At 41.1% G+C, this 12,833-nt stretch overlaps 1 protein-coding gene across 1 annotated transcript in view; it reads left to right on the plus strand.

The window, feature by feature from the left end:
• DGKQ (diacylglycerol kinase theta) overlaps positions 1 to 12,833 on the plus strand; it is a 73,287-nt gene that overhangs the window by 29,199 nt on the left and 31,255 nt on the right. Inside the window, exons 7-12 of the mRNA XM_077921321.1 lie at positions 3,652 to 3,720; positions 5,438 to 5,538; positions 7,200 to 7,423; positions 7,934 to 8,024; positions 11,753 to 11,807; positions 12,097 to 12,158. Of these exons, the coding sequence (XP_077777447.1) occupies positions 3,652 to 3,720; positions 5,438 to 5,538; positions 7,200 to 7,423; positions 7,934 to 8,024; positions 11,753 to 11,807; positions 12,097 to 12,158 (602 nt within the window). The remainder of the gene's footprint in view (positions 1 to 3,651; positions 3,721 to 5,437; positions 5,539 to 7,199; positions 7,424 to 7,933; positions 8,025 to 11,752; positions 11,808 to 12,096; positions 12,159 to 12,833) is intronic.

Raw genomic sequence — 12,833 nt, forward strand, 5'->3', positions numbered from 1 at the left:
GGAAGTTATAGGACCTTTGCACATATTAAGTATGAATAAATACACTTTATGCATATTTAACACTGTACACTCATCTAGAAAATGACTCCCTCTATAAAAATCAAAAAGACCCAATTGTCTGTCCTTCAAAAATATGAGGAGTAGAAATTGCTTGAAGTAGCGTATTGAATTTGCTGGAATGGTTGAGTTCTGCTTTGCTGGTGGTTACAGGAATACACCTAAAGCTGTTATGTACAGGCAATCCTCGTTTTGCTTGAGGGTTATGTTCTGTCATGCTCCACCCAGTTGTGCCTTTTGGGTGACATTTTTGGGTCATTACTGGAGTTGGCGTCATCCATATGTGCACGATTGCCCATCAGTTGGACGCGCGTAAATCGGTTGTTGCCTGTAGCGATCGTTCTCCACCAGAAATGCTAATGGTATTTTCTGGAAATTTTTGAAAAGTGGCTTCTGGATCAAGTCAGTGCATGTAAAATCTCCCTCTGTTAGTGGACATTGCATCATGTTTCCATAAGCACGTAGGCTGGTGTAGCTGTGATGCTACAGATTATCCTTTGCTTTCTTTCGGCATATTCTTTTAAACTTGTTTGCGTGTCTGTTCTCTTTTGTCATGTTTTATCATGCCCTCAGATTTTCCGTGCTCAGGCATGGCTTGACAGAACAAGCAACATAAGCAACTGCTTTGGACTGCAATAGTTTTTTGAGAGGCACTAATGAAACATCTTGTGGCTGGAAAACTGTGTATAATACCAAGGGTGCAAGCCTGGGCTGCCATAGATTTTGAGACACACCTCTCAGGAGATATAGGGCAGTTGTGTGTGGCCATAAATTGTATTGGGATTGCTATGGCAGTGTGTCTCTTAGGAAATTAGTAGATGTTGAAGTAAGATAGCTGTGTTGTAAAGAGATTATGTTGGGAAAGGAGTAATCTGCCATTCTTTTCAGATCAACCTAGCATGCTGCATAGCTTACAGTCACTACTTTTGCTTTTGGTGTACATAAGAGCTGTTGCACACATTGCACAGCAGCAAGATCAGGTTGGCTGTCAAGTTTATATTTATCAGGGAGCCAGAACCCTCCCTGACTCTGATAAGTGTGCCAGTACAATGCACATGTCTTCAAAGACCTGTTTTCAGATCCTCTTTTAGGAATAGGCCTTAAACTAATGTGTGAAGAGGCCCTTAGGAAAGAGCATAGGAGTCAACTCCTAGGGGCTGAGGTCCCTTCGACACCCCCCCCCCCCCGATAAAATATTTGAGGGGGCCAGGGCGCCCAAATTTAATGGACATTGCCATTCAAATGGTGTGTGTGTGTGCAGTATCATGTGATCAGTTATGTGGGGGTGGGGCTTACTTGCCCACCCCCAGTATTTTATTCAAGTTGGCACCTCTGGGAAAGTGCAGTAATGGAAAATCTTTTGATGGACAGGCCAGGAAACTAGTTTGCATTTCTTAGTTAAGTGATAAACATCCTTTTTAAACAAGAGAAATATCTCTAAGCTGCAAGCAGAATCTGTATGTATTAATTATGCCATGGCTGATCTGTCAAGACTTATGACCAAGTATGGCCTGCATCACTTGATTTACAGAAATTAGGCAAGAGGTCTTCTCCATCCATTCAGGATGGCAATTTGACTTGTTTTTAGACTCCCACAAATACCTTTCCCCCTTAGCTAAAAACTTCCTTATTAGAATTTGTGAAAGAAATTCCGAAGAAGTTCTCTCATCGATAAAGCACTTGTTCCTTGTGTCTTGGTGCCAGTTATTTTTATTACTTTTATTTTTTGCCTTAAGGAATAATTTACAAACCTAGAATTGTGGCTCTTCTAAGACTTCATGCTAGATAATGCTTCAAATGTTACTATCCTCAGCTATGAAAGATGACTTTATTCCATTGTCATTCTATGTCACTCTTTCTCTTTGACCTTCAGTTTGGAGAGTTACATTTTGAAGTAATGCTCTAGTTGTCCTTCAGTTTATTTGCTATGAATGGGGAATTACATTTTGCACTTATTTAACTTTCTTCTTGTTGAATACTCCAAATGCAGCTGTTCAACAAACCTGGAAGTATCAATAATAAAAATGCAGAAGAGGTTGGATTTGATATTCCGCTTTATCACTACCCTAAGGAGTCTCAAAGCGGCTAACAATCTCCTTTCCCTTCCACCCGCACTTTGTGGTAGGGGGACAGGGAAATTGAGTCGTTTTATTCTGATGCCAGTCCAGAGAATGAAACAGAGGATGCTTCTACCCATGATAGCAAAACCAGAATCCAAGCCAAAGAAAGTAGTAAAATATATTTGCCATTGGTTTGGGTATATTGGTATATGGATTACCATTGGTATTGGGACACGGGTAGCACAGTGGTCTAAACCACAGAGCCTAGGGCTTGCCAATCAGAAGGTCGGCAGTTCGAATCCACACGACGGGGTGAGCTCCCGTTGTTCGGTCCCAGCTCCTGCCCACCTAGCAGTTTGAAAGCACGTCAAGTGCAAGTAGATAAATAGGTACCACTCCAGAGGGAAGGTAAACAGCGTTTCCGTGCGCTGCTCTGGTTTGCCAGAAGCAGCTTAGTCATGCTGGCCACATTACCTGGAAGCTGGAAGACAAACGCCGGCTCCCTCGGCTTATAGAGCGAGATGAGCGCCGCAACCCCAGAGTTGTCCGCAACTGGACCTAACGGTCAGGGGTACCTTTACCTTTACCATTGGTATTATGGGATGGTTTATCCTCTACTTTTGTCTGTTAAAAAAAGCATTTGCAGGTTAGATCTTTTTCTGACCTGCAAAAAGAAAGTGATAACTGCAGTTATCTTACAAACATTACATTTTCACAGAAAAAAGTGAGGGTGATTTAAATTCTTTAAATGGAGGCAAGCTAAGCACACACACACTTCATTTCCCACCTTTCCTCTAAGGAGCTAAAGGTGGTGAACATGGCTCTCACATAATAATAATAATAATAATAATAATAATAATAATAATAATAATAATAAATTATTGATACCACGTCCATTTGGTTGGGTTACCCCAGCCACTCTGGGCGGCTCCCAACATCATCATCATCATGATGCGACAAAGCATCAAACATTAAAACTACCCTAAACAGGGCTCCCTTCAGATGTCTTCTAAAAGTCAGATAGTTGCTTATTTCCTTGACATCTGATGGGAGGACATTCCACAGGGTGGGCGTGACTATCGAGAACGCCCTCTCACTTCTCGCAGGGAGGGAACTGCCAGAAGGCCCTTGGAGCTGGACCTCAGTGTCTGGGCTGAGCCGTGGGGGTGGAGACGCTCCTTTTATCCTCACAACAACCGTGTGAGGTAGGTCAGGCTTAAAGACTGTGGCTTGCCCTAGATCACCAAGTGAGCTTCATGACTGAGTGGGAATTTGAACCCTGGTTTTTCAGGGCTCATAAAAGTATATATGTCAACTTCATAAAAACAAGAATTCCACGCGGCTTTCCAGTATACGGCTGTAGAGAATGTCTATTTATTTATCATGGGCATGCTTGCATGTCTATCTGTTTCAGTAATGTGAGTACTATAATAGGAAAATCTGATAGTATTGTTTTCATTGCAACATTTTATTTTAAAGGATCAACACCTTGCTTTTAAAGGCAAACCTTTAAGGGAGACTTTTCTTTTCACAGATGACGACGACGATGTTGACAGTTCAACACAATTATCACTAAAAGAGTCCCAGGTTTCCACAGACTCAAGTAAGTAGCATTTGTTACTAAGCAGAGAGTATGTGTTTGTAGCAAGATTTGTGCTGGGAGCATATGATGCCTTTTGTTGGTGTGCAAAACATGGTACAGTCCAGTTTTCAAGGAGTTGACAGTAAAATGGAACCAGGCATAGGCAGCTGCTTGCAAATCCACTTAGTCATCTCCTACTGTCATAATAACTGGGGACACATATGTACAATGCTAGTTTGTAAGCCTTCTTGTGCATTTCCTTTAACAGAAAGACAGGATAAACTTTATTTTTAATAAATAATAATTCAGTAATAGAATTCATTTTGCCCTTTCTCCTCGAAATGATCAAAAGAGTAGCTTATTATTTTGTTAGCTTGTTTTCTTTAATACATCCTATTTTTTGGCCAGGATGTCTCCCCAAAGTGGCTCGCAATAGAAATCAATAGAAATATGTCATATAATTAGGGATGCATTCTGCCACCTGTTTTTTTCATCTTATCTGGCACGTTATTTATTTAATTTTTATTCCATCCCATTTGTGAACCGCATCTTATGAGACACCTTGAAGCAACTTAACAATAAACAGTAATAATTTAGAACTCCACATATAAAAGTTTGGTTTGCTAAAATGAATGCAGATTTGTAGGTGAATATAATGACTTAACTTCATAATACCTTCATGTTCAGGGTCTTTAAACGCTCAATATCTTTTTGAAATGTTTGAAGAGCTGTGCTTAATTTTAACCTCCGTAAAAATAAAAGATGCTGGCTAGAATCCAAAAAACACTGGAACTAGAATGTTTTCTTCCTGTTAGTGCTTTTACTTCTCCAGTACCGGAATATCCCTACTTGGTACATTTTGCAAAACAGGAGCTCCATATAGACAATTTGGGTGCAGCCATGGCTTGTTCTCTTGGTAAGGCTACATTAATTATACACACCCAGCTTTCTGGGGATTGTTTTTCTTTGTTTGTTAGTGCTATGGACTTTCAGTCCTCTAGTATTTACTTTGAAGATTGTAAACCAAGAATCAGCAAACTTTTTCAGCAGGGGGCCTCTCCACTGTCCCTCAGATCTTGTGGGGGGCAGGACTATATTTTTTTTTTTGGGGGGGGTGAATGAATTCCTATGCTCCACAAATAACCCAGAGATGCATTTCAAATAAAAGGACACATTCTACTCATGTAAAAACACGCTGATTCCCGGACCGTCCGCAGGCTGGATTTAGAAGGCGATTGGGCCGGATCCGGCCCCTGGACCTTAGTTTGCCTAACCACGTTGTAAACTGTTATTTCTGATGAAAATTGCCAATAAGCCAGTACAGTGATGTTCAAACCACTAAAGCCATAGCCTGTCATGTAACCATTGCTGGTGTATAGTAATATAGTCAACTTCAAATTCTACCATGGCCTCATCCAGGAGGCCACTACCTTTGAAATCAAAAGTTGGCAGCCCTAGATCCAAGAGTAAGCTGCTAATGGTAAGGGGGTGTTTGTGTGTGACAGATGGGTGAAGGAGAAAAAGGTTCAAACTTCACCTTAAAGGCATCATTCCTCTTTCAGAGAAGTAAAACAAGGTTCATGTGGAAGCTGGGAAATTTTGTTGCACTGATGGAAGCAATGTAAATACAATAGATTTCCAATGCAGCTGAAAGTTAAAACTCCCTGCAAATTGTCACAGCGGTCTGGATGCAGTACACTACTTTGTATTAAATGCTAAAATACCGTTTTCCTTTTAGGTAAACAGATCTTGAAAATATACGATGGGAACGATGCAGTAAAACGCAATCAGTTTCGGCTTATTACGGTCCCAAGGATTACAAAAAATGAAGAAGTTGTGGTAAGAGTGCTCGTTGCGTGCTTTCTAAAATTGTATGGATTCTCAAGTAGAAAAACTGAAAAAATGTTAACTGTGTTTATATATGAGGCTGATCATTTAATCTTAGCTTTGTTATTAAATATTTTCTTTCAAAATAATAAGCAGTTCGTCATAACGTTAAATACTTAGGTATTTGTAGTTCAGGTGGCATCAGATACAGCGGCTATGTAGTCTAAACCACTGAGCTTCTTTGACTTGCCAATTGGAAGGTCAGCAGTTCGAATCCGTGCAATGGGGTGAGCTCATGTTACTCTGTCCCAGCTTTTGCCAACCTAGCAGTTTGAAAGCACACCAGCGCAAGTAGATGTGGCGGGAAGGTAAACAGCGTTTCTGTGCGCTCTGGGTTCTGTTACAGTGTTCCGTTGCTCCAAAAGTGGTTTAGTTAGTCATGCTGGGGACATGACTTAGAAACTGTCTGTGGAACACCGGGTCCCTTGGCCTGAAAAGCGAAATGAGTGCCGCAACCCCATAGTCGCCTTTGACTGGAATTAACTGCCCAGGGGTCCTTTTCCCCTTTTCCCCCTTGTTAATAAGAACCTGTGCAGGATCACATCTTTTCTTCTGGGAGCCTCTACCCTTTCTCTTGACTAACAGTAGTTAGAGCTTCTTCTTTCTGGGGTACATATACTATCTTTTAGTACCTCTTTCAAACCTACTATCTTATGCATAATAGTACTACTTACTGTTGTGAGTTTTGATTCCCACCCCCACGTTTGGGGGTCAGCAACTGCTCACAAACCAAATCCTTCCCACTGTGGAGTTCCATCAGCTACCCAGTTGCTAACGTGGAAATAAAGCAGATTAGAAAAAGTGACATCTGGTAAGCAATATTGCCACAAGGCCACATGTCCCCTCGACCTTTGCCTATTGTACTATGCCTGTCTTGAAAGGCCTGCACTGGTTGCCATTTGCTACCAAGCTCAATATAAGGAGTTAACGCTGACATGTAGAACTCTAAATAACTTAGACCTCAAATAGCCAAAGAAGCACCTCCTCCCACATTGACCTGCCCAACTGCTAAAGTCAGCAGTCGAGACCCTTTTGGTAGTGCCACCATCCTTTGTGGTTCAAAGAGTGGTGGTGCATGAGAGAGCCTTCTCTGTGATGGCCCCCAGGTTGTGGAATGACTTTCCCTCTGGTGTGTCTTGTGTCAGCAGTGTGTGCTTTCTGACAATTGACAGTTGGTCAAGACGTACATCATTACCCAGGTCTTGAATTGGGTAGCTATCTTGCCTCTCTTTGTATTGCTATGCACTGCTGTCCTGCTTTTTGTTGTTTTGGTGGTTTTTATTTCAAGATTTTAAAGGTACTTACTTGAATGGTAATATTTTTTTAATCCTGGGACTATTTGGTGAAAGGAAAGCTGTGACTATAAATAATAAAATGACATATTAGGGGAACAGTTCTTCAGCTGGCCACTTTAGGAAGTGGGTTGAAGGAGTCTGCCGCTCCTCACTCTTGCCAAAATTGTTCCACAAGAAAATATAATTGCTGACCAGGGCTCTAATAGGTTATATTTTCATGTACATGATGGTTGCTGCTTCTCTCCATTCAAGAATATTCATTCCATCTCAAAATGCTCAGCTACTTACTTTGTGTTTGTGTGTTTTGTGGTGTTGTAGGAGGCTGCACTGAGGTCATATTACATCAACGATGATCCGCAAGATTATGAGCTTCAGACATTCACTCAACAGGCCTTGTTTTGTGATGACATCATTAATAGGAATGATACCACAGAAGAGACCCAGCCGGGGTCTGTATTCCGAGAAGCCGTTCCTGAAGCTTGGATCATTAGAGCCAAACCGAGAGATAATGAAGTCGTAAAAATTTACCCTGGATGGCTGAAGTAAGTGATACTTCCTTTACTAAATTCCATATTTATGGTACAGTGTTATAAATAAGAGGAGTGATGTGTAGAATGCATTTTAATAAATCTATATTAAGGAAATGAGAGGTTATTTTATTGGTTTTGATATATTGAACCCCCTTCTGTTTATAAATCAAAGTAGCTTCCAGAATGATTGAAGCACATCCATACAGCTATCACTTTCCTCCTATAGAGAATGTAGGCTCTGTGAGGTGGTAGTTTGTTTGTTTTTGTAAGAAAAAAAATCTCTGTAAGGTTTGTCTACACATCAAAAAGTATTAATATAACTTGAAAATTTGAATCTCTAAACTTCAGAATGAACTTACAGCAATATTTATTTGATTGGTTTTATGGACAGAAGAGTCATGTTCATTCAGCATAATGGATAATCCTATTTTTGCGGCTGTTAAACATGTTGTCAAAGCAGTATTTTTCTGCTGATGTTCCTTTGACCCAACTCACCTTCTGTAAATTATTTCCCCTCTCTAGGATTGGAATGGCCTGTGTCTCAATACGAGTAAATAAAGAAAGCACTACCCAGATGGTTATTAAAGAAGTTCTCCCATTACTAGGACACCAGGTAAGCAATATCAAATGGATTGTTTCATTTTCAGTTTCCCCTCTGCTTTGACTTGTATTTAACTATATGATTCAAATAAGAGTACCACAGATAGATTAAACAAACAACACAGTAAAAATTGCAAGGGAGTTCCACTGAGCAGCGACTAGACAGTTTCAAGTATTTATTTAAAACATTTATAACCTGTTCTTCATTCACACAGTTGCAGAGTGAAGAACAGTACTCATTTTATTTTATTTATTTCATAATATTTATACACTGCTTGATTGTAAAAACAACACCTCAAAGAAGTTTGCAAAAGATAAAACAATAAAATCAAGAGAAATTTACAGTACTTGAAAACTTACAAAGGATAAAATACTAAAGCAGGTTCAGATATAACAAAATAATATTTCATTTAAAAAGGTAAAGGGACCCCTGACCATTAGGTCCAGTCATGGCCTACTCTGGGGTTGCGGCGCTCATCTCACTTTACTGGCCGAGGGAGCCAGCATACAGCTTGTGGCCAGCATGACTAACCCGCTTCTGGCGAACCAGAGCAGCACACGGAAACGCTGCAGTACCTATTTATCTACTTGCACTTTGATGTGCTTTCGAACTGCTAGGTTGGCAGGAGCTGGGACCGAGCAACGGGAGCTCACCCCATCGCGGGAATTCGAACCGCCGACCTTCTGATCGGCAAGCCCTAGGCTCTATGGTTTAACCCACAGCGCCACCTGCATCCCAATATTTCATTTAAATTCAACTTAAAAACAGACAATGTATTAATAGTATAACTAAATCAGTCAGGTGAGGGATGCTACTTTAGTCAAAAGCTTGGGTGTGTGTGGGGGGGAGCTGACCAAAGCTAGCTGACCAAAGTAAATGTTTTTATGCAAAACCCTCTCCTGTTAGTTAGCTTATTGGTCATTAAACTATATGTAAGAAGCCCTACCTTTTCTCCAACATGAGTAATGTTTTAATATTCTGGCAATACTCCAGTGAGTGAGGAAGCTTGTGCTTCAGAATTAATTGAACCTTGCAATTTGGTGTTGTTCTACAGACTATACACAATGTGGGGTGGATTGCGTTAAATCAACAAGGAAAACAAATACGACTTAGATCAAGTTTATTGTTGATACTGATTATGTTTTTCTTTAAAATGCTGCAATTTTTTTCACTAAACCATGTTTATTTACAGCTACAGTATTATTTATGTGGTTGTTTCATTGTTAATACAACTGGACCTTGCATCTATTTGTTCCACTGTATGTTTTGCACACTTTCGTTTTTATCTGTAGGGGAAATGTATTTGAGGTAATCCCCTATAGGGTCTTCCTTTGACAATCTGTGAAGTATGGAGAATTTGATCCTCTTTTTCTCTCCAGCATTGCTCTTTTCTGTTTCACTCTGCTATGGCCTTGTTCCAGCCTCACAAAAAGATAGTAGGAAACAAAAGTGAAATGCCCATGAATGATAGATGGAAGCAAGGTCTGCTAGTTAATGGATTTATTTTCATTGCATTTGTATTTGAGAGTGGATTGGATTGGTTCTTTTTCAATTCAAAGTAACTGGCAGAGGCATTGATTCAGTTTACAGATGAACTTGTAGGGTTTACATCCAAATTATTTAACATAAACATTTAAGATAACTTCAGGGGTTTTTCCCCCCAACATGTAAATACCTTTTTTATTTTTAAAGAATTTATTTTTATCCACTCTTACACAGTGTGGATTTTTAGTATCCTGGTTCTCACCTTACTTTAAACCATAGTTTAAAATGAATGTGTGCTGTGTTTCAGAGTGCCAGGGAAGAATTGGAACAGGGGATAGCTTCCAGTTACATGTGTGCCAGAACTCGTGGTTTGTTTGTCTTTTAGCAAACCATGATTGTAAGCCAAGAACTAACCTCTTTCTTAGGAAATGGACAAACCACACTACTTTGCACATGATGGAAGTCAGCCCTTCTTTGTTTTCTCCCTGACATTCTGAAAAAAGAGGTGGAGGGGGGGGCAGGGCGCAATCTTTTGATCAGTGTGTACCAACATGCTGCTCATTCACATTAAACCCAGGGCTGAACATTTCTGGGCTGGCAGGCAAAATTGTTTTCTCCCTCACCCCTGGCAGCCACTCACCCGATGTCACAGTGACATCAGGTGACCTTCATTGCCTCTATGGGTCTTTGGGAGCCCTTATCGAGGTGCAATTTTTTTTGTAGTGCTTTGAGTGGTGCTTCTGAAGACCTTGCCATAAGCTGGTTGGTGATGGTTGCAAAGCACTACGCAGTGAGAAGGGCTTCTGAAGACACCTGCAGATGACCCTCTCAATTAACCACTCTCAATTCCAACCTGATAATTGCCACCTGCCCAAATTTTAACTTGTCTGAATGAATTTTAAGGTGTATTTTAATTAAATGATGTCTGTTTTTATGCATATTGTGTTGTTTTTATGATGTCAGCCGCTCTGAGCCTGACCTCAGCCGGGGAGGGCGGGATACAAATAAAGAATTATTATTATTATTATTACTACTACTACTAGTACAGAGGACGCTCTGGTTGCGAACGTGATCCATGCGGGAGGCATGTTCGCAACCCACAGCGTTCGCAACCCCCAGCGCCATGTCTGCGCACGCGCAGGTCGCGATTTGGTGCTTCTGCGCATGAGCAAAGCGCGATTTAGTGCTTCTGTGCATGCACGAGTGCCGAAACCCGGAAGTAACCCATTCCTGTAGTTCCAGGTTCGGCGCTTCTGCGCATGCGTGAGCGCCAAAATCTGGAAGTAACCTGTTCTGGTAGTTCCAGGTTCAGTGCAGTGCACAAGCCAAAAATGTGCAACCTGAAGCATCTGTAACCTGAGGTATGACTGTATTATTATCATCAAAGTACAGTGCCTGCATAACCCTTTTGGCTAAGCTCAATCTTACAAGCCCCACACTTGCAGGGCAGCTAGGCATGGCTTCACCAAAGCCACCTAATGGGCCAAATGCAGAGGCACTTGATGGGCCCAGTTAAGTCTGTGGGCTGGAGGTTCCTCATTCCTCCTGCATTAAACCATCGCTTAATTTGAAACTTGTTTAATGTGACAGGTAAACCAGGCTAATGTCTTAAGGTGAGACAGAACCACACCACAAAAGGAAGAAGAGAGGTCTAAAGCACAGCTTTAGTCATATTTCTTCATCTTTAATACTGTCTAAAAACAAAAACAAAACCTTAAGGGTCTTAAGGTGCTGGTTTTAACCTTCAAAGCACTATACGGCTTAGGACCCTCGTACCTACGGGACCGCCTCTCCTGGTATGCCCCACAGAGGAACTTACGGTCTTCAAATAAAAACATCTTGAAGGTCCCAGGCCACAGAGAGGTTAGGCTGGCCTCAACTAGAGCCAGAGCTTTTTCGGCTGCGGCTCCAACCTGGTGGAACGCTCTGTCGCAAGAGACAAGGGCCCTGCAGGACTTGACATCTTTTCGCAGGGCCTGTAAGACAGAGCTGTTCCACCAGGCCTTTGGTCAGGGCGCAGCCTGACTCCCTCCTTTGGCAATCTTTACAAAACTTTAGTTTATGGTTGCCATCGATTTGTATTTTAATTAATTTTTATAATGTTTTTATAATGTTTCACTGTTTTAGTGTTGTTAGCCGCCCTGAGCCCGGCTTCGGCTGGGGAGGGCGGGATATAAATAAAATTTATTACTATTATTATTATTAAAGTTAAAAGATTGTAACTCACTAGAAATCTTGATGAATTTTTTTGGCAGTTGGAAAACTTTCAGAACTTCAAACTGGTGGAGGTACTCATGGGCTCTAAGCAAGGTAAGTCACAGATAGTTCTCATTATTGCAGGATGTCACTGCAGTTTTAATGCCTGCACTTGTTATCAGAATCCTGAATGTTAAGTTTCAGCTTCAAGAGGCTGGAGATTTGGGGTTTTGTTTTTTTAATGGTCGTTTCTGGCGTTTTCACTTTCTACTTGGAAGGTTAAATTTAACTGGATAAATTAGTGTCCAGCTTGGCAGCACTTAGCGTGCTAATGAACTGCACATTTAAAATAAATAAATAAAAAAGAACCACCTACGAATTGATTTTTTTTCTTCTCCCTTAGTTCAGCGAATGGTTCTGGATGATCACGAATTGATTCTCAGCAGATTCCAAGACATAAGAAAGGTAAACAAAGAAAGTGATGCCTACAGCACCACTCTCCCATATTTCTTTATTGAATTAATGTTCTCTTTTTTACATCATTACTGGACTTTATATTTAAACCAAGAAGAAATTGAGACAAAAAGTTGCTAGTTCTTGCCAGCTACTTGTATTAGCTGCACATACCACTTTAAAATGCACCTAGTATCTCTTCAGTTCTGATTTGTGCATTCTGCCTCCCGGTAAGGCATCACATAGAAAAAGGCACCCCAGCTGTTGTAGTAACTACAATTCCTGAAGCAGCCAAAAAGCAGCTGTACCTCAAGACCTCCCGTTAGCACGCGCCTCATCCCATTCTTTGGACAAGGAAAGAGCCACTGATGCTCACTATGCCTTGCTCATTACTTCAGTCCCCTGTTCGTCTATTTCTCAGCTGAATTCCTTTTGTTTCTGTGTAAAAACTACTCTGTGGGTCTTTCTATAGCTTACCTGTTTTAGAATGTTGAGACCTGCTCTGTACCATCCCATCCCGCGTCGTCCCCCCCCCCCCAACCTCTTTGGGGGTTTTTAAACTGAAGCAAGTATCTTCTGTTTGAGCAAAGCTTGAAAATGTGTGGGCAGAATATGTCAGAAGGCAGGGGAGGTAAAGGGGTTTTTCAGGGTCCAGCTTCTTCAGAGAACTCACCCCAACCTCAGCAA

The sequence above is a fragment of the Podarcis muralis genome, chromosome 17, assembly GCF_964188315.1.
Source record: "Podarcis muralis chromosome 17, rPodMur119.hap1.1, whole genome shotgun sequence".
NCBI lineage: Eukaryota > Metazoa > Chordata > Lepidosauria > Squamata > Lacertidae > Podarcis > Podarcis muralis.